This window comes from Poecilia latipinna, unplaced genomic scaffold (assembly GCF_001443285.1).
Source record: "Poecilia latipinna isolate Pla-1442-1.1 unplaced genomic scaffold, P_latipinna-1.0 Scaffold59, whole genome shotgun sequence".
Taxonomy (NCBI): Eukaryota; Metazoa; Chordata; class Actinopteri; order Cyprinodontiformes; family Poeciliidae; genus Poecilia; species Poecilia latipinna.
Window position 1 is genome coordinate 231282 of NW_015112675.1, and position 25785 is coordinate 257066.

A 25785-nucleotide genomic window follows, 5' to 3' on the forward strand; every position below is an offset into this window, starting at 1 on the left:
CAAAAGCTTTTCCTAAAAACGAAATTGTAGGATAATAGCTGACTGCAGAGAAGTGAGGACAGTGTTGGATCCTGTTGTTCTCAGTGCAAATTCTTTCCCCAATGTAATATTTAGTGGCTGTGTTTATGCTTTTTAATGGGCTCCATTAATAACCATGTTTAGAGACTTTTAAATATAGAACCTGAGTTTGTTTTGTCTTTCCATAAAGAGTAAAAAAGTAACAAAAGCCCATTTTTGAAGTCGTGCTGTCCTCATTATCCTACACTAGATAATTAATGACAAGGGAGAGGAGGGAGAGCACACTAGGAACACTTAGTCTCAGAGCCCTGCACATTTTGCACAGATGTATAGAGAAAAGCCTTGTACTAAATAAGAATCACTGTATATAGATAAGAAAAACAACAAAAATGTATACCTGTTGAGCTATTTCCAACAAAAAGTCATTTGTACGAAGTATATATATATTTTTGTCTTTTTGGTTGCATGTACAGGTTTTATTTATACCGGAGATGTCGTCCATCGGATGCTCACAGCGACACAGTACATCGCTCCTCTGATGGCCAACTTTGACCCAAGTGTCTCCAGAAACTCTACTGTTATCTATTTTGACAATGGTAAGTGTTTTTTTTTTTTTTAAATCTTGTTTTTATAATGATCCCAACGAGTTTTCTTGTTGTCTCCCTAATTTTGATGCATCTCAAACTCTCAGTCAAAACTTGAGTCACGTCTTGCCTCATTGCTGATGATCTTACCTTATGAGTAATGTATGTATATTTGGAATTCAGTGTTGTGGAGTGTTATACTTTTCTGTAACATCATCAAGGGTAGAGTGGGGTCATTTTTTGACCAGCTGGCTAAATATTATATTAGCATGCAAATCTTCATTACACTTCGACCATATTAGCCAGCAAATATTGCACTCTGAGCAATCATTTGTGATATGAATATTACACCACTGATATTGCGATGATGATATATTTACTGCATATAGTGCAGCTGAGCAGCTGCAACAACAGTGAAAAGTGATTCTACAAAGCATCACCATCATGTATGATGTTGTATTGGTTTCTTGCATAAAATCCCTAGTAAAATACTTTGAGGTTGTAAAATATAACAAAGTTAATTGGTTATTAAAGCTTTTTGCAAGCCAAGGTAAACTCTGGGTCTTGTCCATCACTCCCCTCATCACTGTCTCATGCTCTGCAACAGACTGACAGACCGACTTTGTGACCTTCTGCAGACAAGCTCATCAGACTTTAGCCACGATGGCAGCCAATCGATCCGGAGCCCGGCTCGCTCTCCATCAGTCAGCGTTCTGCCGATACCAAACAAGAGCTGCACGCTCCGCTGTGCTGTGGATGGGCCTTCATTAAATATGTAAAAACAAGCTTGATGAAGCGTCCACAGCAGGGATGAGCTGTTTGTTCACAAACAAGGCTGTGTGTGAAAATTCACAGTGAAGGCGTAAAGCTCGGCTGTCCTATCATCTTTTGTTGATTAGAATTTCTAAAAAAAGAAGAAATATGACAGGCGAGGACATGACTGTCATATGCTCTGCTGGAAAATTAATAGAAAGACATCTCCAAGGCTGTTTGGCAAGACTTTAAAGTTCTTTTTCTGGCTGCCAATTATTTTCCCATTCCCACGTGGGATTTTATGACCATTTCTTAAAGAATTTTACAATGTGAAGACTCATCAGATGGAGAATTATGGAAGTTGTTTTGAATGTTGCACATTTAAAACAATGACAAAACACACGCAACCCCAGCCAATGTTGTGAGAATTGTTGCCTTTCTATGAGTCGGACATTTTGATGTGACAAAGTAGGAGAATAACAATTTGTAACTATGAAACTGCCGTTCTCCATAATTGCCGTAATTCTTGCCATTTCTTTGGGGTTCGTCTTCTGCTATTATGCACAGTGACTCACTGCCAAGGCCCGGTTACACTTCTTACATGGATGGCGGATCAGCTTTTGCATTTCTAAAATATGTTTCAAACGGCTGAGTCAAAATATGGTGATTGAGGACGGCTGATTTTATGTGCGTGGTAAAGTCTTTATATATTGATTTGGCTGCATGTTTTGGATCATTTTCCATAAAAACAAAAAGAGTTTTCCCCTTCTGACTTTAATTATCATTATAGGGAATTGGTGACACCAAGATTGCTGTGTTTTATTATCTCAATTTTTTTTTTTTTACCCCATTACCATTCTCTGTCATGGCAGAATGAACTTGGTCTTATCTCCAGTTCTATATTGTAGTTGGTACTTTGTAGATCTTTAGTTGAGCAGATTTATCTTGTTACATTTTGGATACACGTCACTTGAATTGCATGGTCTCTTCTTTTTCCCCTTTCAAAGAGTGTCTAGGACGAATTGGCACAGAATGAATGAAGTGCTAAATTAAACTTGGAGTCATTAAAATCTGTTTTGTAAAGAAGAGTGGCCAAAACTTGCTCCACAACAACTTTAGACACCAGGGGGGAAAAAACTATTCATGGGGTATAACTTGTTTTTCAAAAGCCAGTGTTTTTCCATTTTTGGCTTCCTTTCTGAAAATAACAAAAAAAAGCAAATCCTGTTGTGTGCTTTTACATTTGCGATTGAATTTAAATTGTTCTTATGCATTTCAACTCAGAATCGTTTTACATTCTGATGTATGATAATCTGAAGCAGAGCGTGTACTTTCTTATTTTATCATGATTGCATTTTCTGTTTCCCTTGTCTTATGAATTATGTTTTACCACGCGAGAGACGATATTTAATCCTTCTTACATGTGAAGCATGTGTTCAGACTGAGTGTCCGCCATACACACAGCACGCGATTTATTTTAGGAGCTGATGTGCTACTAGTCCCCCGACTCTCCGAGCTGTCGGCAAAGAAGCTGACTCTCATATTTACTTTGAATGGGAAGTGTTCTGGCTGTGTAAAGGAAAAATTGATTGGCTGCTGTGTAAACAAACTTTTATTACTCTGGCAACTGGCCAAATGGCTTTCACATCAATAGGTCCTCCAAAGTCCACAGTAAATCAAAGTGGTGTTAAAAGTAATGCAAGGCCCACTTTCTGGAGGGCAGAGATGAAGGCCATGTTAGGGAATTATTCCTTGATTTACTCACTCTTGCAGGCTAAATTTAGTTGAACCTCTGGGGGTTTATTTTAAAACCAATCTTCACTGCAACAGTAAAGGAAACAACTGTCAATAGATTTATTTGTCTTCTGATTCTTTTGTATGTACTTTTATTATTTTGTGCTTAAAACGTGTAGAAACAACTTGATGTTGGAGCAAAATATCCACATTTTCCTTTAGTGGATCAAATCGTTTTTAGACCATTAAACTATTTGATTCTACTTTATGAAATGCATGACTTTCCTTCTAAAACATCTAAAACATGACATGCACTTAAACCAAGAAAACTGCATTAATGCAAACAGATCTGCATGGATGAAACTCTGTACAAATGCATCCAGGCACATTTTGTTTCCACATCTCATTCAATGTGTAATTGAGAACACACGAGGGAGTACCAAAGTCCTCTGTTAAAGTGCATCAACTTCAAAAATATGCAAATGGGTGTAAATGTACCCTGCATGTCTGATTCCCATCTCGAAGTGATGGGGAAAAAACCCCAAAATCTGCACACGTGCAGGTAAAAACGATAGTTGGAAACACTCCTAAATGCTATTGACCTACGTAAAAACACAAACTAGACATATAGACATTCTACGCGTATCTTATTAATGAACATTTTTACACCACAGACTTGCACATACTCGGTGTAAATGACTGTAAAAGTATCGGGGGGAAACGATCAGGCTGAATCATTTCAGGCTTATGTTCTTCTTCCGTCACCAAATTTACTGCTGTTGGGTAAAATCCCTGAAATTTTACTCAAGATAGAGTAGCAATATTTCATGATAATATTACTCAAGTAACGATAAAAAGTACGGTGTACAAAAATTACTGCAGAAGTACATTTTCCTGAAAACTTAGAGAAGTAAATATAACTGAGTAACTGTAATCAGTGGTGGCTATAGAGAGTTTTACCTTGAGCAGTTCATGCTACCATGAACAAATTTGAAAGGAGGATTATTTTTGCTTTTTTTTATTTAAAACCAATTTTAAACACTTGCATCCAAACCTCAAGATGAATTTTCACCTCATCGAAAGCAGACTGTAGATTCAAATGCCTTTGTATGCAAGCTTTGGAGTTGCCATGGAGCTCCAACCATGTCTGGAATATAAACTCTTACCTGGAAAAGGATGTATACACGCCTTTTGCACACAAAGCTCCAAAACGTAGCAATCCTATGTAAGATGAGCACTCTCGCTGGGAGAAAAAGAAGTACAAGATCTCTTTTATCCAATTTCTGTTCCACACTAACAACTGCTGTCAAACAGAACAGATGGAAACTTATATTCTTTGCCGTACCAACAAGAAAAGTGAATGTCCGCTCCTTGTTCACTTTGTCATTCAGCACGGTCCTGCACAGCATGGAAAACGCAGTGGCTCCCTGTGGTTAAAAACTGCCCGAACTGTATAATCCATCACAATAACGGCCGCTCTTTGGTTTGGGTTTGTTGAAAGCTGAGGTTTTATTGTGGTTTTATCCTCCTCCAGCACAGTGTTTTCATATCAGCACTCACTCTGACTCAGTGTCAATCTCTGTAGTTCCTGCCTACAAATGATGCTTTAAAGAAACGGATATCTTCGGATTTAATGTCTTTCTGTTATTTTCCATGTTCTACGTCTTTCTTCACATCAGAAGGGGCCACAACTCGGTGTTATTGTGGTTTGCTTTAATCTGTATTTATCCGGTATGTGGGAATACGTATATTTTAAATGCATTCATTTCTCTGTAGGCACTGCTCTGGTGGTGCAGTGGGACCACGTCCACCTGCAGGACAACTATAACTTGGGCAGCTTCACCTTCCAGGCCACACTGCACAACACAGGAAGGATTGTCTTTGCATATAAAGAGGTGAGCTCTTATTTATGGCAACCATTTTTTTTCCCTTTTCTGTCTGATTTTCTGTTTTCACAAGTCATTTTGTCCATATAAACTTTAGCTCCCCGAATCCAGAGTTGGAGAGTAAACCTGGAAAAACTGCATTCCATTTTTTATGCAAAATATGTGTCAAAAGAAAGTACAAAACGGTTTCAGTGCTCTAATATGAGATTCGAATCTGATTTCTCTAAATAAATTTACTTAAATTACTTGTTTATTGAGACTTTTTTTTTTTTTTACTTATAGAGGATTTTTATGACGTAATGTGTCTCTGGGCTTTATTACCGAATCTTCCATCTTTATAGTTTTGCGTGTGATGTTCAAAATGCTGCATGCCCTTCTAGTTGAAGCCATTCTGTAGTTCTAGAAGTCTTATTGAAAAATATGTCAGGCAGACCTTATTTCCAACACACCCATTCAGTGTGAAAGTGACACATTTTAATCATCACCTCAACTTTAGTACAAATTAAACTGTGACTCATTTCACACTTAAATCTCACAACTCTAGCAGTCTTTCCCCTTGCTGTTTCGAACTTTTAACACTTTTAAAAATATCTTCTTTACACTTTTTATTTTGGTCACATAATGTACTCAGTAATGAAGTATTCACAAACAAAACCTGAAAGGATGGTTTTCAAATGATGAGATTATTTATCAAAGGAAAAAGTTAAACCAACATTGTCAAATGTGAAAAAAAGACCCTATTGTTAAATCATTAATTGATTTTGGAGAACTTGGCTTAATCTCAGGAACCATTACGTCCTGCAGTGATTTTTGCATGAATGGTGGACTCAACAAACTCCTTTGTAATTTCTAAGGATTTGGGATCGCAGTGAGACTCATTATCCACAAATGGAAAAAAAAAAACAAACAAAAAAACAAGAAGCTGTGCTGAAATTTCCCAAGACCAAAGTTACCCAAAGAGTGCAATGAAATAATTCATAATTCATCCAAGAAGTCACAAAATAACTCAGAACAACATATAAATCATGATTTTCCACTCAAGATCAATCTTCAATAAAGCCGAAATCACTGCTAACAAAAAAATATTATGTTAGTCAAACTTAGGATCTTTCTGTGAAATGACGAGATAACAGTGGAATTTTTTAAAGTTAGGAATCTGGCATAAAACTAACAGCAATTATTGGAAAAAAAGCAAGCCTATTTTATCTGTTTTGTGTCAAAAACACAGCTGCGTTTCAGGAAAACAAAGGAATAGAGAAAACACATTTAAAACATAGAATACATCACTGGCTGTAATTGATTAAATCAATAAATTCTGTTTTCTGGCTGAAAATCCTGCAGGAAAATGTCCCACCATCAGTTTGTGTCACACCTTCATAAGAGGGTTATGCTGTAGAACAATGATCCAAAACGTATCAGCAAGTCCCACTCTAAATAGCTGAAGGTATAAAATGGAAAATAAATGTTTGGAGTGTCCCTTTTAAAGTCTGGACATAAAATCTGATTAAGATGCTGTGAGTTGACCCTTAAAGGTCATGTTCAAAATGATCCAATTAAAACAATTCTGCGAAGAAGAGCGGGCGCACATTCCTCCACTGTGATGTATATTTTTTCTTTGACCCAGAGTCATCCATTTGCTTATTGGGGTTACAGATTACTGTACGCATTCCTCCTGTAGACTGTCACTGTGAAACGTGAGGCTATTTAGACCTGTCAGTGTTTAACATCTTGCTCCAGGGAGATCTGTGTCTTGCTGGTGATGGATATTCACTTATTTCCTTTGCAGCTCCCCATTGAGATATCACAAATCAGTTCTGTCAATCACCCGGTGAAGGTGGGCCTGTCTGACGCCTTTGTGGTGGTCCACAAGATCCAGCAAATACCCAGTGAGTATCTAACAGATGGTTGTGGTTTAAATAAGGGACATACACGGTTTGAAAAGTTGGAATAGTTATTCACTTTAAAGCCAGAATGCAGGAGTGCAATTTAAAAGAAAGGGTAGCACCCAATCTGGCATTAGAGGATGGTAGTTTTTCTGCCTTTTAGTATAATTAAAATAGCGCTTTACCTAGCCGTGCATCATTTTTGGATTACAACCAGCTGGCAAACAAAGGTTAGCAAACATAATACGCTAAACAGGAATTTGGGAGAATTGTCCGTATGCTCTGTCATGTGATAGAGTCGACTGACAGGTGATGTTTCAAGTTTATTTAAACTTAAAAGCATAGAGACCTTGCTGATTCAGTAGGATGGTTCTAAACATGTGAGAAACTAACCTGATTTTTAAGCATTTAATCAGAAGGAATGGTCCAAAGTCATCTCAAATTGTGTTCAGTACTTAAAAGGATCAAAGTTTCCCAGTTTACAAGTGAACTTTGTTTTTCTTAAATTGTTCAGCCAAATTAGTTTTTTCTTTCCAGAGATGTGTCAGGTTCGAAGGAAACCAGACGCAGCTCATTCCACTTTGACTTATTGCAATCAATAATGGTTTAAAGAAGATTGGAGATACTTCAGATTTTGCCATCAAACCCTTCCTCACTCTCAGATATAGAATCTGGTGCAATAATAAGTTGTGAAATATAATGTATTTGGCAGGTTAAACTCCTTTTTATTGCCCATGTGAAATCCTAGCTAAACTTGTTTCAAAGAAATATCTTGGTGTGTTAAACTTCCTTCATATTGCTTCACTGATGCAGGTTTTGATCAAGTCCACACAAATTCTTAAATTGATACTAAGTGACATCAGCAATCATGACAAACTGTAACTCTTACATTATCTTGAAAAGCACACATAACTGAGGTATTAGGTTCTATTTTTAATGGCTGGGGAAAGAAGAGGGTATAAAAATGTGAGCATTTATAGATGAATATTGTCTCTTCAGGAAGAGGAGAAAACACCATTGGAAAGCAGAATGCCATAGCAACTAATCACTTAGCATCACTACGCTTCATCTGTCACCTGGGCAAGTTCCCGCTTTTACTGTAGCTAAGTAGAAGGAGGGGAAAATGGATCCTGGAAAGACAGATGACAAGAAAAGCCCTCCATATAAACCCTTCTGGCTCTGCTAGTGCCAATGAAACTTTAATTCTCTGATTTATTTTGTCTCCTGGCTGCCGTTTCTGCAAAACTACATGGAAATGTAAAAGTTAGGTCATATATCTGCCCAAGCACATTCCAAGTCCAATTTAAACCTTATCATGCAGAGGAAGGAATATATTTTGACAGATTTTTTACACCCTTGTCATGCCTGATTTTATCTCCGCTCTTTTAACTGCATTAAGCTGTAGTACTCAAAAGGAAACTATGACCGCTACGGGCTACAACAGAAAGTCTCTCTGCAGCCAATTACTGCATACCGACTAGGGTAACGAGAGGATTTTATTTAGCTTTAATAAAGGATTTCATTTTACCTCCGGGCAGAAGATTGGGCAGAGAGAGATTTATGGGTGTCCCACAGTCAGGTTGTATAATTAACAGGTCACAAGCACACATGACGACCCAGCTTTAATGCACGTCTCAGAAGATTAATTAAACTTTACTCACTGTGTGATATTTTCTTTTTTTAAATGAAGCCAAAACTCTGCTCCACACTTTTCATACTTTCTTGCCTCCCAGCGCCTATTTTCAGAGGATGATGCAAAGACTGGAGCTGGGAATTATGCACAGTCTTGAGCTGTTTTTAATTAGCACTTGGTAAAGATTTAAACAAGTGCAAATTATATTTACTGCATTTGGTGCTCTTTTGGAGGGAAGAACAGGCATAATCTCCAGAACCAGTCTCCACTGAGCCTGTGCAGTCCTTAAATCAACTGGCAGCCTCGAGCTAGTAAACTAACCTTCCCCAGGCTCAGTCTTCGCCATTAGGCACCTGATAATCTCTTTGCTAGAAGTGAGAGGAAGCCAGGCACAGGGGGACTGGCGGGGTAAAATGACGGGTGGACTTATTTTCAGGCTGGTCTGAGCTGCCTGGCGTTTCCTCTGATCAGTCGTCCCGTGCGTAATCCAAATGAACAGGTCTGCAGGGAGGCGACGTCCTATCACATGAGGAAAGCAACACAGGGTCGGTGCACTCAACAGGTCCCAGGTTAAAACACCAGCCGAGCTGGAGAAGTAAAACAAGTCTGCAAGGAGAATTAGTCCAAGCGGAAAGATGTGAACAGCTGGAGCAGCGACAACCACAGTTTAACCCTGAGGGACTCACAAGACTTGAATGTACCTTTGTTTTTTGTTGTTTTTTTTTTGTTTTTTTTGGAGTGTGATTTTAAAGTGGATTTAGTGGAAAGCCATTTGCAAATATACAGGTAGAATTTACTGTTTACATATTTATCATATGGTTCAGATACAGCTGAAATGTAAATGTAGTAAACTCTAAAAACAACACTCTACACTAACACAGATAATAGTGAACTGAGAACAAGTGGCAGTAGCTACTCGGGTTGTATTTAATTTACCTTTGAAGTCAAAACTTGGAGCTGAGCTCAGTGGTTTTTCACTCCGTTATTTGCAGGGGTTAAGAAACACAGCCGACATCCGCAAATACTTAAAACCCCTTTTAAAAACGCTTATATAACTGCCTGTTTTATTGCTTCAAACACCAAACATATCCTACTCTTCATTAACACACAAACTGGAAACCATCCCAGCACGTCTGCACAACCTGATGTCTCATTTTCCCTTATTTCTGCTCTTGGGGTGCCGAGGAGTATAAATAGCGCTCCTGGATTGGCTGCTTTGCAAAGCCAGCCAATGCTGTCAAATGACATTGTGCTTAGGGGGCTTTAACTTTCTAAGCTGCATTTTCTTCCAGAAGAAATATTTTCAGAAGTTTATTCAAGCTTGTTCAAAGTGATTTACATCATAAAAACACAAAAAAATAAACAATTGAAACATTACATTTTTCTAATTGTCATTATACACTAACATGTTGGTTTGTCTTTCATTTATTATGGTACAAAAGAAACAATCAGGTTTGGACATTTGAGATCTGCTCTACCAAAACATCCACAAATAGGCAACTTTTCCACATGTAATTTGGAGTTGCATTCCACAGAAAACTACATGAATAGTTCAATGCACACCAAACCAGAAATAGATGGAGGGCCACTGTAAGATCCAACCCAAATTGTCCTTGTGGAAGGAAGGAGAGAAGGTTGAAATGAACGAATAAACAAACAAAATTTTATATGATGAATGGAGAATAAAGTCTGGAAATACCAGCCTTTTTCTCCGAATTGTATAAATTACCTAAATCGGTATTTTCTTAATCCAAAAAGCACCCTGATATCAAGTCATTTCTGACTTTATAAAGTGGATGAAATGAAAGTAGAGTTACAACTAACTAGAGTTAGTTGTATCGAATTTCCCTCTGCATCTCAATAAATAATCAATTCCAGAAATGATAAATGCACGTCAAAGTAATATATTACACTAATGTGGCTTAATCTCTGGTGCACAGAAAAATCCATGTGTTTATTTGCAGCTTGTATGGGATGTGCTTCACAACAGTACTCTGTTCCTCAGTTTCATCTGATGGTTTCGAATTCGCCTGGCAAGCAAAAGCTAATGGGTTTTTCTAGACCAGCTAGGTTTCGGTGTGGGGTTGTCTTTAAATCATGTGCTCCATCTTACCCCATCAGATGTCTTGCTGTTACAAACGACTGGGTCAGACTGATGCTATCAGGTCCCAGAGAAAATTGCCCTGGTCCATTTGCTAAGTCATAGCCTGACACTTTGGGCGCAAAGAAAGCAGAGAAGTGCTGTAGCAGTATGCAGTGTGACCCAATTCTCCCAGCAGCTCTATTTCCGCTTTAGGAGACCTTTTGTCCCCGTTTTTTTTTTTTTTTTTTTTGTTGCAGGGTTCAAGATTTACTTTTTGTCTTCAGAATCTCAAACTGTCTTTGTCTTCTGAAACTAGACGTAAGACGGAGGACGATTTATGAGTACCACCGCGTGGAGCTTACAAAGACGAGGATCACCAACTCTTCGGCTGTGGAAATCATACCTTTACCCAGTAAGAAGAATATTTACATTGTATTAGTAGTTAATTTCTCATCATCATCTGTTATAGAAGGATTACAAAAACAGTCTATATGCGTTGACTCTTCTCTTTTGCAGCCTGTATCCAGTTCACCAGCTGTAGTACCTGCATCTCCTCTCAGATTAACTTCAACTGCAGCTGGTGTCATCGGCTCAACAGGTTTGGCTTATTTTACTCTGTTACACTTTTCTCCATACCATATCCACACTGTCATTTATAATCCAACAATGTTTTTCCCCAACCCTGGTCTACAAGGTACACCGCCCTGCATGTTTTAGATGTTTTTCTGCTTTCACACATCTGAGTCAGACGGGTGCAGCTCAGTAACAGGGCCGGGGTTGGGAAACACTGCACTGCACATCTAACCTTTAAAAACAAAACCGTGTAGTTTGGCAGTAGGATCTGAAAGTTTCACTTTTAAAATTCAAGTTTGTTCCTTAAAAAACCCAAGAAGCAATGCTGAAATCCATTTTTTTTTTCATTGTGATTTTTAATGAGTCTGCAAGGAATAACTAGAGACAAGAAACAAACATAACTAGAAACACTAAGAAGGACTAAAAGTAAGCAAAACAGAAAAACGGCCTATCTAATGAAAGAAAAGGGCTAAGGAACACAGAAAGGAGCAAAACCAAAAACTAACTCAAGATCCTGACAGCATTTAATAAAAACTTTATAATAACGATTTTATTTATAAACCGTTTTCATGCAAAGCGTTGAACAGTTAGAAAGAAATAAGACGAAAATAAAACAGCACAGAGTGCATGAGTTCAGTTGGAGGTTAGAATTAGGATAGGCCTGACATATTCTCTGAATATATGATGATGAAAAGAAGGAATGTAGGTTAATCATTTGTGCACAGGTTATAATTGTCGTGCAGGATTGCTCAGATCTACAAAGCAAAGTAGCTCCAAAGCAATGTATGAATGTCTTAGTACCAGTTTATTTGCTTTTTATTTCAAGTTGGGTGCTGAAAATTGCATGAAGTAACATTGATTCCACATAAGAGGCATTTTAAACCCATATTTCCAGCAATGCAGTGGCATTTTTGACAGACGAGGTGATGCAATTCAGTGAAAAACATTATCCTGTCCTTTTCGGAAGACTTAGCAGCATGGCATTAGAAAAAAAAAAAAAAAAGCAATCACAAAAATTAAATCTCAGTCTGACTTTTTAGTATGTTGTGCTTCTACTTTTATGAAAGTATATTTTTAAAATCTAACTTTCTGACCTGTCAGTTGCAGACTTGGCACAGATTTCATTTATTCAGCTTTTTATTCCCCCTCCAAAGAAAAGTAGCTGTATTTAGTCGGCAGCTCATTCTGACAGTCACTCGACTCGCACCTGTTCAGCCAACCTCTGCTCCACTTTCTTTCTACCTTATCCCTCTTGTCTCTCCCGCACTTCAAACAAAAGTAAATATTTGAGCAGCCAAAGAGGTGTTGGCGTTCCTCTACAGAATTTCCTGACAGCTGAAATGTGAGCTGCAGTGTATTTGATTTGATTCAGTCGGATAGAAAAGTCTGAGTTAAAGACACACAAGAGCAAAGGGAATAAATTACGGCGAGATGACGCATGATCCGCTCTGATTTCAAAAGATGTTTGCTGTCCTTTTGCGGAGGTTGCTGTTTGGCCTGTGGAATGACCGTCGTGTCTCTTTCACTGTTGATCTACTTTCCAATCTGTAAATATAAAACATGAATCTGCCACTCCCTTATGTTTTTTTGAGCAGCCAGTAAACGTGAGTGATGTGTTTGAGGGAGAGCGAGCCGTATTGGTGTCCCGCTCATTTTGATTTGTCATCGAGGCTCTGCGATTCGTTTCATACAACATTCTCACGACTTGGCACCTCAAATCCTGGCGCATTTGACAAAGACAAACTAATTTACAGCAATAAGAAAAGTGTTTATATATTCAGCAGTTTATGAATGCGGAGAGATACTGTAACGCCTTTAGCAGCAGTCTCATTAAGCTGCATTTTAATTAGCGTTCCGACTGTGTTAATACTTCACAGTTCAGCTCCCCTACCCTTTCCCTCAGCATCTTCAAGCCACTTCCTTTTAGAAAAGGCAAACGTGCTTTTGGCACGCACTAATTAAAAAACATCGTGGCTTCGCTGGCTGCGGAGTTAATGAGAGACGCTGACGTTTGTGAAAGAACAGCCTCAATGAACTTCCGTCTACAGGGCCGGGACGGTGCAAGCGCAGCTTCTCTTTCATGCTAAGGTACAAGTGGAAGTTGGGTAATAAAGCATCTGAATGCTGATGCGTTTGGGGTAAGCTTAGAGATTTGTTGTTTCTATTAAGGAAATAACAAAAGCGGTTGCACACCATAAACGTGACATACTTTACAGTCAACGCATAAGGAGCTGAGCTTGGAAAGACTTTTCCTTAAAATTAATTGTACAGAGTCGACCAAAAGAATAAGCAAACAAAGCTGCTGTTTCGGTTTTTGAGACCAGCAGGGGGCCGCTAGAGAGCTTGACCACTTCACAAGATGCTATAAAGTGACAAACCAAAACTGCCAATGGCCTGCATGAAGGAATTGGTTCATTCAGGACATAATGAAACTTAATTCTCCAATTCATTCACTTTTACTATGACTTGATTGGCTTGATAAATAAACAATTTGCTAACATACATTTGTCTCAAGATGTTAAAATCATGCAAATGCAAGACCAGCCTTTTATGGCACCATTTTTCAGAATGGTGATGTTTTAAGTCGGATATCTTTGTTCAAATTAAAAACTTTATTTCCTTGAACTCTCTCTAGCCTCTACTTTATCTTGCATTTTCTTTTCTTTTGCCGTGCTTACTGCATATTTTTTGCAGAAGTCTCACACTGTTTTTCTGTCCACATCATAAAATTGACTTTATAGTTTGCAGAGCGTTCGTTTGGCTGCACGTTTCATTAAGCTGCTCGGTACAGAGTCCCCCCGATCCCCAGCTTCTGTAAATGTGCCAAAAAACAAAAAACAAAAAAAAAAACACAACTCGGTGTGCACCCAACATCTGATGCAATGTGAACCTTCCAGACAGAACTGCGCAATGAGATTAAACGTGTTTAATGCAGACATCCTACAATCAGTCTGTGCTGCGTTGCTGCAGTTTGTGTCCCGAGCTAGAAGTACGGATGCGGTGCCTTTGTAGGTTCAGAAAAAAACAAAAAAGACTCATAACAATTGTGATCCGTTGCACACAATTTAAATAACTGATGGTGGAAAACACAAAACCAGATGTTGAAAATTAGTTGTCCTACATCCAGATGTGTGCTACTGAAACACAAGTCACATCTGTGCTCCTGCTGAGTGAGTGTGTGCCCCACTGAGTTAGAAAATATGCAAAAAACTGAGGTTGGATTTGTTTTGGTCAGTGGAGAGTGCTGTTTTCAGAAATATGAATGTTTTGTCCATGATTTGTTTAAATCTGCTGGAAGAGTGAGATGCTAGTGTCTGCTCATTTCATCTTAATTCTGATGAATTAATTTTGCTTGTTTCACAACAAGCTAACTCAGTGACTGATGAGCTTTAATTCTAATTTGATCAAGTTAATTTCAAGCCTAGGAGTAAGAATAAGATGTCGGATCACAATCCGAGCTACTCATACCATGCAATTCTAAAAAAAGAGATACAAAGTTGTTTATTGGTAAAATTCCTGTTCACATGGGACATAAAGGAAATATAATTGTCATATAAAGTTATGAGGAAATCTTGCGAATGATTGTTAATTTGTTGGCACGAACCATTAGTCGTTTATGTATCAAGAGAGGAAAAATGCAATTAAATGAGGAAAAAAAGAAAATATTCATATATAAGTTCTCATGGAGGAGCCATCAAATTTGTAAGTACAGTTAGGTACTGAGAATATGTGCGGATATGCCTGTTAAATTAAACGTTTCAAATAATAGCTGAAGTAAGTAGTTACAAAATAGGCAACATTTGTTGTCAACTATTGTTTTCTTATCAGAACATTTGGTCAGCTGCGTTAGCCTGAGCTAGACTGACTTGCATAGTGCCGATAAGAAAAATAATTACTGCTGCGATCTGAGTTTTATCTCTTAACCGATAGACTGTTCTGGGCACATTATAAGTCGTGCTACTGACTCATTACGTGAACGAGCAGTGGAAAATTAATTTGGCTCCGATGGCATGGCTTGGCTTCACAAGAGAAAACCGTAAAGCAAATCAATTAAAAACACATCATCTGGCTCAAATTGGTTCAGAACACGAATATGACTCGGTTAAAATAATAACTTGGCAACATGGATGCCAGCTTTCTCTGAAGCATAAATGGCAAAAACAACACACAATCAGTCCGTCCTGTTGAGACCGAATTGAAAAATCCAGGCTGAAATATTCTCTCATTTATATTCAAATGAACCTTCTCCTGCCCATCTCTGATTAAATGTGCCGCGGCTCAGTGCGCTAGACGACAACTAGCTGAGACGGATGCCACCGAGAAGAAACAAAGTTAGACCAAACCTCCCTGGTGATACTGAGCCAGACTGTGCTGCCTTCGCTGCACCCTGAGGGAGGGGAAAAGCAGCCAGGGGAAAGTGAGGGATTAAATGGAGGAATCTGCTTCAGCTGTTTGAGCAGACGGACTTGGGGGCATAGATAAATTACCATAACAATGCGCTCTTTAGAGAATCTTTTGGAGACTTTGCTAAATTTTTAGTGTTCTTACAGCATTGCTTCACTTTAAACCATATTTTTTTTCCTGGGATGTGGGTCTGTTTGTTGTTTCCTTGAGTGGATTTTTCTGTAAACTGTGTAAGATTAAGCTTTCTGTTTAGTCTCACTTAATCTGAAGTCCTGCATATTGTTATTTACAGTTTTGGGCAAACCTTAACAGGTTTTAGGTTCTCTTGTTGGTAAACCATGTTTTTATCATGGGATTGTTTTCTGCACTGCATATTTTTTCTTTCTTTTAAAGGTTGAATTTTTCAAAAATTTTCAGTGTAAAATTTCAATAATTAAAAATAATCATTTGAGGATTCACACTTAGGTTTTTATTAAAAAATATTGTTTTTTTTATTTATTTTAAAAAAAACTTTCTCCACTAATAAGGAGAAAAGCTGTTTTTCACAATATATATATATATATATATATATATATATATATATATATATATATTTACCTAGATAGAGATGTCTAAGCAACTAAAAGGGGAAAAGTTAGTCATGTGCTTAACAGGCATGAAATTATCCTGCCCCAATTTTAGTAATTTAGGCATATTACAAGGAAAAAGTGATAATTTGCAGCTTTTCTTCTCATGACTAAAGAGTAAATGGTATGTAATTATCTTTAACTATCAGTCAAACAAAACATCTAAGTAACCACAGTCGGCTTTACAGCTACTTAAGGGATCACTTTACTGCACCAACTTAATTCTGTTTATATATATTTATAATATTAGAGTAACTGTGCAGTTTTAACGTTTTGTTGCCATTTGTGTGAATGGCGAAGCAATTTCAGTAGCTTCACAATCCTGAAAATACCACTTCTTTTGACATTAGTGGTCATCTTCTTAGTGAAAACGAGACAATGTGTGGGTTATAAGTGAAAAACCTTTTTGTTTTTTTTGTTTTTTTTTTACATTTTCTTTCTTCTTTCCTCAGATGTTCCAGCGGCTTTGACCGCCATCGACAGGACTGGGTGGATAACAGCTGCCCAGATGAGGTAAGGATTCAATAAAAAAGACTTGACCTCAGAGTTCAGACCGATCCGTTTTAGTAACAGTATCTGACCCAATACTGATGTCATTCTTGGATCAGATATCAGGCTGAGCTCATCGATCCAGACGGCACTGTGTTTCTAGACAACATGACCAAAAATAGGGCTGGGGATTATTGGCATTGTCAGTGTTTTAAAATTAAACATCTGGATTGAATTGGACCTAAAAAAAAACACACACACAAAAAAAAAAAAAAAACCTAAATTGAAGCATCTCTTCTCTACTATGTCCAGATTTTTGGCATATTACATTCTAAATGTGAAATCATACACACAAATATATTGATGGCTGTGGCTGAAGCTTTCTTTTGCACTTTATATCCTTTGAGAGTTTGTACAAAATATAAAACAGAGGTTCTTTCCGTCAGACCAAAGACAAGATGTGCGACATAGACGACACGACGCAACTGCACACCTTCACCACCACTATCACTGCCAGAACGGCATCGAGAAGTAAAGGAAGCACAGCAGGCTGGGGCACACCTTCCACCTCTCATCCTCCCACCAGCGCTCCTACTGAAGGTAAAGTACCGGATAAACTAAAAACAAGTCGACAATGAAGTCTTCATAGGATCTCAGGACAACTAGTGAATGATGCTCTGTTCAAGCAGTCACGATAATTTAACGTTTTTTTTTTTTTTTAATTTGTGCCCATAAAAAGGATGCTATAATTCACAAGCATATTCAGATGAGGTATGTACCATCTGGTGATACCGGTAAATAAAATACTTAATAATAATTACTCAGACATATACATTCATTATTTTCTGCTCACTTTTAAGAGTAAATTCTGTAAAGTACTGTAATATTTAACCTACAGCCAAAGGGCTTCAAACAAATTAAGATTTTAGGGAATTCGCTAAAACATGTGTCCATTTTTGAACATTTGAAAAATATTCCAACAATTTTAAGAAATCAAACGTGGAAACATTTGTGAAAGGGAAAATAGAGAATTAATTTTACAAGTCTGTGAACAAAAAAGGCAAAGCTTTGACTTTAAAACAACTGCAATGTAGTTGCAAAGGGGAACAAAAGTCAGAAAGTAGCTTCCTTTAATTTGTCCAGCAATTATATGTTGTTCTTTACTGTGCTAAATAACTTCAAATATTTATCTGAATATTATCTTTGTGTTCTTCCCTAAAGTTTTGTGCAGGCAACAAACATCAAGAAGGTTGTGCTCCTTTGCTACTGTAATGAAATGTATCCAGCACGAATTATTGTACCTCAGCAGGAGACTAAACCAATGCATAATGTGGTAGTTATCTAGTGAAAATCCTCTGTAAAAAGCAGCTGACACAGTTCTTTTCCTGATAACAGGAAAACAGTCAAGGTCTCCTTTGAAGTGTGTTTACTTCCATTTCTCTGGCTTGCCGTTTGCAGCAGTTGTGCATTGGCTAAGGCTACTGTTTACACTTTGAACTCGTTTCCACTCGCATGATTATTTAGTAACTTATTTTAGTTAAAGATGGTTTATCAAAAATAACCCCAGATGTGGCTAGCTTGAACGTTGTGCCCACGCACTATGTGTTGCCATAGAAACCCTTTATAATCAAAACTAAAAGCACACATTACTTTATGTAATGTTTTTTTTTTTCTTTCCTTTTCTTCTTCTTGTGCTTTTCTATTGATGTTACTCCAGCTTGATGTCTGGGATCAACAATGAGTTAATGGACCTCGATTTCAAACATGTACTCTTTCCAGTCTGATGAGCTGCATTAGTGTGTAAAGGTTTGGAGCCGTCCTTAGAGGCATCCCTGATAAAGATCCATAACACAATTCATATTTTATCACCTTTGCACAGTCCTGGGAACGGATGACTACAGTTGCATAACAGTGAGCTGGTGGAGATTTCTTTTTACCTCCCTTAATATCCTGTCCACTGCACATGATGACCAGATAAGCCTGGATCCTGATTCACCATGTTTGCCACATCTCTTGTATTAAAAATTTAGTCATTGTTGGACCTATTTTATTGTGGCTATTTAAACATAGCTATTTTATTGCAGCCATTTTCTGATTTATTTAAAACGAATGACATTTTGATGAAAGGTTGTAAAAAAAAAAAAAAAAAAAAAAAAAACATATACATTTTTTGTGTGTGATTATTCTACTGGGATGAAAGATGCTTTGGGCCTCATTTACACAAAGCCGGTTTTTCAGTGAGACCGTTACGTTTATGTTGCGATCCAGCTGTAAGTTTACACGACTCCAGCGATTGGAGTCTCTGACACTGGCACATTTGGAAACCAGGACTCGGAGCGGGTGTTTTCAGGAAATACACCCTGCAGAGGCGTGAAATATCCCACAGTTGTGAAAGCGCAGAACATACGGCTGCAGGGTTTGTTCTATGCCAGCACAAACAGATAAAAAAAGAACCAACGGCACATAGCTTTGATCTGTGTTGTGCTACTTAACCTGTTCAGTTTAACATGTCGAATATATACGTGTTACATTCCAATTAATAAAATACAGCTTCATATTCAAGGTTTGACACCGTCGCTTATCGATATTTAAAATTCTGACAATGAATTAATTCAATGCTTTCTCAGTTTCTATGCCGGCAACATCAGCTTCCACTTCCAACATGTCACCAGTGTGAACAAGATGTTGTTTTCGCCAAATCTCTGATTCTGTGAGTTGATTTTCAAGAGACCTGCAGAAAAGCACTTAACTTAGTTAAAAGCAGCTCAGTTAGTTCAGCTAAACACAACTAGAAGAGCACGAACAATGTCCTGCTGACAAGTCCTGCTTTAATTTTGTCCTATTAATATCAATTTTCCTTTATTGTTCAGTTGTAGATGTTTTCAGGGTTCCCCGCGTTTAATCTTTTCAGTGGATTATTTTTAAAGGTGTTTACTTCCATCGCTTGCTGAGAAAGAGGTTGACCTTTTCTTCATTACAGGCCCATTGATCCTCCTCTGTGTCTGAGATTTTTAAGGATAGGCCCTATTGGCTGGGCTGCTGTGTGAAAACAATCCAGCTGTGGGGATAAACACAATGAGGAGTCCGACAGTTTCAGATCAAAACAGGGTGTGGCGAGAGAACGAGCCGTGCGTCTGGGGTCGCTAGGGGTTACGCTCTGGTATGTGCATTTGTTTTGGTTGACTATCTGACATGTACAGGGGACAATTTCTCCCTCAACAATCGCTTGTCTCTTCAGCTGCAGCGGGTCAGAGGTCAGATTAGTGAGCAGGCTGTGGATCACTCAAATGCAGGCAACCTGTGACTGGATGGGAGAGTTTGAAAAGAGAAAAAGAGGCAGAAAGAGGAAGAGAAGTACGTGTGGGAGGAAGACTGTTGATTGCAGCACTTCATGTGTTTGCCTTGATGTAAAGAGTTTGTGCTAAAAGAGAAAAACATTTTTATTTGTTTCTTTAATTAGGACATCTTAATAATGGGGATCCAGATGTCTTTACCCAGAAAAACAACATGAGTATGTGTTTTTCTTGGTTTTTATGTTAAACCAACAAAAGTGGTGCATAACTGTAAAGTGGGGAAAAAAATGACTAAACAAAGGTTAGTCATTTAGTGAGTTCCCTATTGTGTAGCACATTTCATTTGGTGTGCAAAACTGATTTGTCACTACCAATTTAGAAATCAAAATAATATCTTTTCAGTCAACAGAGAGCTCCTGTGAACAGCAATTTCCAAGTCTTGCCACAGATTTTCATTTGGATTTAGGTCTGGACTTTGGCTAGGCCATGCTAATACATGAATATACTTTTATCCAATGTAATGTAGCTCAGGTTGTATGTTGAGGGTCATTGTCCTGCTGGAAGGTGAATTTATTCCACACTCTCAAATCTTTTACAGGCTTTATATCTTAATTTATACCCATACAATAAAAGTGCCGGACATAAGGTGGCGCCAAACATAGCGGATAAAGAAAATACAGTGGTGGGATATCTAACTTTGTGCACAATTTATCTTGTGGGAAACAAGGATACAAAAACTGCGCTGATACTCTTCTTCTCCTCCTCTTTGGAATAGACTACATAAAAGTCAGCACATTATCACCCCTAAGGAGGCCATAGTGACAACTGAGTGGAAAGTGTGCTTGTCTGTGAGTTCAAAGCTGCTGGGCGGACACCCACAGAAACATCTAACGCATTAAACTTTCTTCCCAGATTGACCAGCATCCACTTTCCCATCAGCACCTACCTACCACCACTCTATGGTGTGTGATTATCTTCCACTAAATAATAATCGTTGCCTCTTACAGAACTCATTGAACACGAGGATATGGTTTCATTGTCTGTTTGAAACTAGAAGCAGTGGCTCTCTCTGAATGAAGTCATTGAGGCAAATAGACCTGGTGGAAAAAGTGCCAGATTAGCATAATGTGAATGGTATGGTGTGTAAGAGCCTGCTACCCTTGAAGTAGAAGTGGGTCATGCTACATTTCCATATTTCACACGTATAGTTAACCCCAGACTGATATTATGTGTTGAATTATTGATGCTTATTCATTATAGTCAAGGCATTCATTTTTAATAAGCGTAGTAAATGAAGATGGTTCACTAATGAAAGAAGCTTCGTCTCATTTGGGGCCTTCGAGGGGGGTCCTAATAGAGCTAAAGCCTCAAAAACAAACTACAAAGAGAAATTCTGATTACTTTGTCTGTCTCCTGTGGTTCTTTGTCTCCTCACAGATGACACCAAGATTGCGCTGCATCTCAGAGACAACCAAGGTGAGTCTTCAAAAGCAGAACATTGTAATGACTCCGAGAATTGGTGCTGCTTGAAAACACATTCTCGTTTCCTGTTTGAGAGAAATTGCGAGTCCGCGGCTTTCTATCACGCTTCTGGCTGCTAAAATGCCACATGCCTCCAAATCAGCAGAGCACAGGCACTGCGAGGATGTTTTTGCATTTATTTTCTTTGCATTTAACTTTTTTATCACCCTGTATGAGGTTGTAATTCTATTCAAGGTGACGGGGGTCTGTGAAGAAGATGCAGCTTAAGCATAGGAAGTCATCTTGAGGTGATTTTAGGTGCAGCAACGACACAGCTAGACTAAATCACCTTTTTTCTCAGGAACGGAGCAAAACAAGATTGTAGATAGTTCTGCTTTCATTGTAGGTTTCTTTAAATCTCTTGTGAGGTGAGGGAGCAGGATTAGCCCCTCCGTACAGCTGATTTGTCTGGGTTTCTGCTGAGGTCATCTGTCCGATGCGTTTTACTGCTCTGTTAGAGCTCTGCTTCCTTAGACACCTTAATCAAGACCAAGATAATGGAGGACCGGCCTCCACCTGCAACAGAATGCCCCCACTCCACAACATTAGTTAAGCACTGCCGGGATTTTCTGTCACTGATGCTCTTTAATGACAAATGGTGTGTGAAAACCACCACACCAACCGGCCTCTTGCTATATTTTCTCCATCCTCCTACATCGCTGAGCATTTCTATCCCAGTTTTGTGGCTCCAGCATGAACTGATTTCTGATCATCTCTGAATCCCAGTCGCACAGCCTCCGCCGCCGTGGCAGACCAGAAACCCGTCAAATCATTTTGGCTTCCTACTGAAACTGAAACGACATAATATCAATCTCTCTTCTTTTTTTTTCTTTTTTTTTTTTAAAGCTCTCTGTAGCTTCAAAACTGAATGTAATCAGGTGTCTTTTTTCCAGACAAACTGTTTATATACATACATGTATGTTATTAATATTTCTCAATGATTGAACTTAATGGATGCTCTGACCTATACAGTTATAGCGAGCGTTCTCACATGTTGGACAGGTTTGATTACCATTCTGTTATTCTGTGCGCTGGATATGAATGAGGCAGAGAGCCAGGGGAGAGCTTGGTGGGCTGACAAGCTCTATGCTGCCTTCAGCTGCTAATTAAAGACAGAGAGAAGCCTGGGGAGAGGTTGTCAGGGGGCATACAGAGGAAATAAAATGGATGCGACCTGAACCTGGTGTACATCTGCTGAATACATACGTTATAGCTTGCTTTCTCTGTTTCACTGCGAGTAAATGAGAACTGAGCTTATTCTTGTCCCCGAATGTTTTATTTTAGCTGAAAAATTGGGAAGAAATTGCAGGAGAAGCTGTTTTGTTCTCCTGAAAACGAGCCAAAAACGATAAAAAGAGATTGGTAGAGCTTTACAGGAAGCTCTTTACATCTTTCAAAAGCACCATCACAACCTCTGCTGTGTCTAGTGGCAAGCATGAATCTTAAGTGATCCACACACCTGTCACTTCACCAACAGCTTGCAGGAAGAGAAAATTATCTTTTAAGTTTAAAGTTTAAAGCAGACCTTTCAAGGCCTGCAGAAGGACAGAAAATATAAAGCAATGAAAATGTAGGATACGATTTAAATTGCTCTTTCACACATGCATGCCTCAATAAACTCGTCTAAAGTGCCATCTCTGTTTTCAATATGGTAAATATATGAACTTCAGGGAATATTGAAACCATTTCAGTTGATAAATGGTGAGTGCCCCCTAGTGGCTACCAAGAGAGCTGCAATAAAATTTGAAAATGTTTTTAAATAAAATATTTTTTTTTTTAAATGTAGCCTTTTGAAACGAATACAAATGGGTTTTCTTTTCAGTAATGCCAGCTGACAGCGCCGTCAACAGGGTGCCAGGCACGCATCCTCTGCACACCGGTATGATCTTGGGCATCCTGCTGGTGATGCTCATCATGATTGCCGGCGTTCTGATCACGGTCTACATGTACCATCACCCAACCTCTGCTGCCAGCCTCTTCCTCATCGAGGTGAGTTGTAGCAGAAACATCAGGGTAAAAACTCTGGCTTGAGTTTTTACCGTCTGTTCATTATTTCTTAGTCGTTTCTGTCTGAGAAATAAACCAGACCTTTTTCAGACAAACTAATCACAGCTGACTTTGTTTTTTTTGGGGGGGTTTTTCTCAAGCAGCATCAGACCTGCTGGCGTAACACTAGAGATATGATTTACATGCAGCAGAGGTTATCGACTTTGTACCAGGGTGATATCATAATACACAATTTAATATCAGTCAAATAACTGCCAGGGAACATTGTAACTTTATTTCTGAGGCGGTGGTAATGTTTGGCCATCAGTTTGAGACCTTAACCTTAAGCATACTTGGGTTATTAAGCAGAACGATGATGCAAAACACTGAATCAAGGCGACGTTTAAATGGCTCCAAAAGAGAAAATTAATGTTTTGAAATGGCCTTAGTAAAAGTCAGGGTTTGAATTTAATGCTGTTACTGTGGCAGACTGTTGATGCATTGAAAGTCTTCAGTGTGACTGTATGAAGGTGGTTTTGAACACAGTTTATTTTCCATTATAGATTAAATCACTATTAGAAACTTCTTGTCGTATTACCTCAAGTTATTTTTGTCTCTTTAAAATATTTTAAACAATCTGAAACACACTTACGAGTGATAAATACAGAAGGAAATGCGTATGAGAGTAAATACTTTTTGACAGTAACCTTCAAACATTGTAGTTTTATCTTCCATCTTGACATGTGTCCTCTCCACCCAACCGCAGAGACGCCCGAGCAGGTGGCCGGCCATGAAATTTCGCCGGGGTTCAGGTCATCCCGCGTACGCTGAGGTGGAGCCGGTGGGCCACGAGAAGGAGGGCTTCATCGAGTCAGAGCAGTGCTGAGGGAGGAGGTGAGGCATTCTCATCCCCCACTTGGTGCCTCCCTCTCAACCCATCCTGCTTCACCGGGAGCCTCTCACCCAGAACCTCCAGGATCGACCTATCGGAGCTTTGGTAAAACTCTGAATTTGGCCCTTTAGAGCTAGATGAAACCCACTGAACAGCTCCTGTCGGTGAGGAACAGACTTGCCGGGGACAGGGGGGGATGGGACGGCACTGAGGCATCATCAATTCAGCTGGCATTGATAAGGATTTCTGGCTGCTGGAGGGACTGGACTGACTGGGTTGTTTTTATCCAAGCAGGAAGCAGGGTGACCTATATAATATATATTTTCAGAACCAATACAGAGTAAGTGAACAGAGACTTCCACTTGATTGTCAGTGGTGTTATAAGCCTTTGTATATCCATCTGGTTTATACTAGTTTTCCTTTTTAATTCCCTTTTTTTTTTTTTGCAATTATCAGTACGATAGGCTTGGCACATTTCTCTGTTGGTACTGCTTTTCAATACCTCAGCAGATGTAATTGACTTTTCCACAGCCTGCTCTGCTGTGCGACATGACGTGAGCTGAACAGTCATTGAGATCAATCAGAGCCCTGAACACTCAGCTTCTTTTTTTATGGGTTAGTTTATGATGATCGGCTGGGGAAACTTTGTGTTTTTATTTTTTTTGTTTTCATGGGTGATGGGAACATTTGTTTTGTGTTTTTTTTTTTTTTTTTTATATTCATTAAGGCCGTGCCCTTTTGTCCCTGACTAGAATTTGCACAGTTTTTTTCTTTCTTTCATTTTCATGCACATTTTTAGATCTTGCAGATTTACAAGACAGGTGCTTGTGAGTGTGAATATATTTTCTGAAGTGTCAGTGATTTGTGTGTGTGAATACAGAGGAGTAGTTAACAGCACTGATGGGATATCTGCTTACTATGTGGGGTTTTATGCTTGAGCTGGCTCTGTACAGGTGACTTACATTACATTCAGAGGTTCAGAGGATGTGCAGTCAGGTCTTTACATACAGTCATCATGATAATGAATGGTATACATTTTAAATTACTTCTAACCTTTTTCCAGATTGTACATACAACTCCATTTATTAAAAAAAAAACAATTGGGCATAGATATTTTAATCTTTTGTAGATTTTCTTTGATCCACGGTAATATTTGGTTTGCCACTTTCTGATCAGTAGGATTATTTAGTTTGAAAGCTTCATTCAATTCATTTAAGTCTTTGCCTAATTTCAATTTATTGTAGATTTTCTCGAATCCTCACAGTCAAAATTATGCACAATCTTCCTCACTAATCTTTGATTAAATGTCCCATGGCAAGTTGCACCTTGATCACAGGCTTTTTTGGTAGCTCTCACCAACATTGTGTTATGATACTGGCTTCATGTTTAGCCACTTGTCATAAATGCAAAATACTCCACAAATTCTT

General features: G+C 38.6%; 1 protein-coding gene across 1 annotated transcript in view; it reads left to right on the plus strand.

Annotated features, from left to right (window-relative positions):
• The window catches only part of plxdc2b (plexin domain containing 2b), a 76135-nt gene extending 51005 nt beyond the window's left edge, over window positions 1-25130 (plus strand). Inside the window, exons 5-14 of the mRNA XM_015055974.1 lie at window positions 492-614; window positions 4866-4984; window positions 6762-6861; window positions 10891-10986; window positions 11091-11172; window positions 16630-16690; window positions 17113-17266; window positions 21397-21435; window positions 23303-23469; window positions 24233-25130. Of these exons, the coding sequence (XP_014911460.1) occupies window positions 492-614; window positions 4866-4984; window positions 6762-6861; window positions 10891-10986; window positions 11091-11172; window positions 16630-16690; window positions 17113-17266; window positions 21397-21435; window positions 23303-23469; window positions 24233-24352 (1061 nt within the window). The 3' untranslated portion in view covers window positions 24353-25130. The remainder of the gene's footprint in view (window positions 1-491; window positions 615-4865; window positions 4985-6761; window positions 6862-10890; window positions 10987-11090; window positions 11173-16629; window positions 16691-17112; window positions 17267-21396; window positions 21436-23302; window positions 23470-24232) is intronic.
• The last annotated feature ends 655 nt before the right edge of the window (window positions 25131-25785 follow it).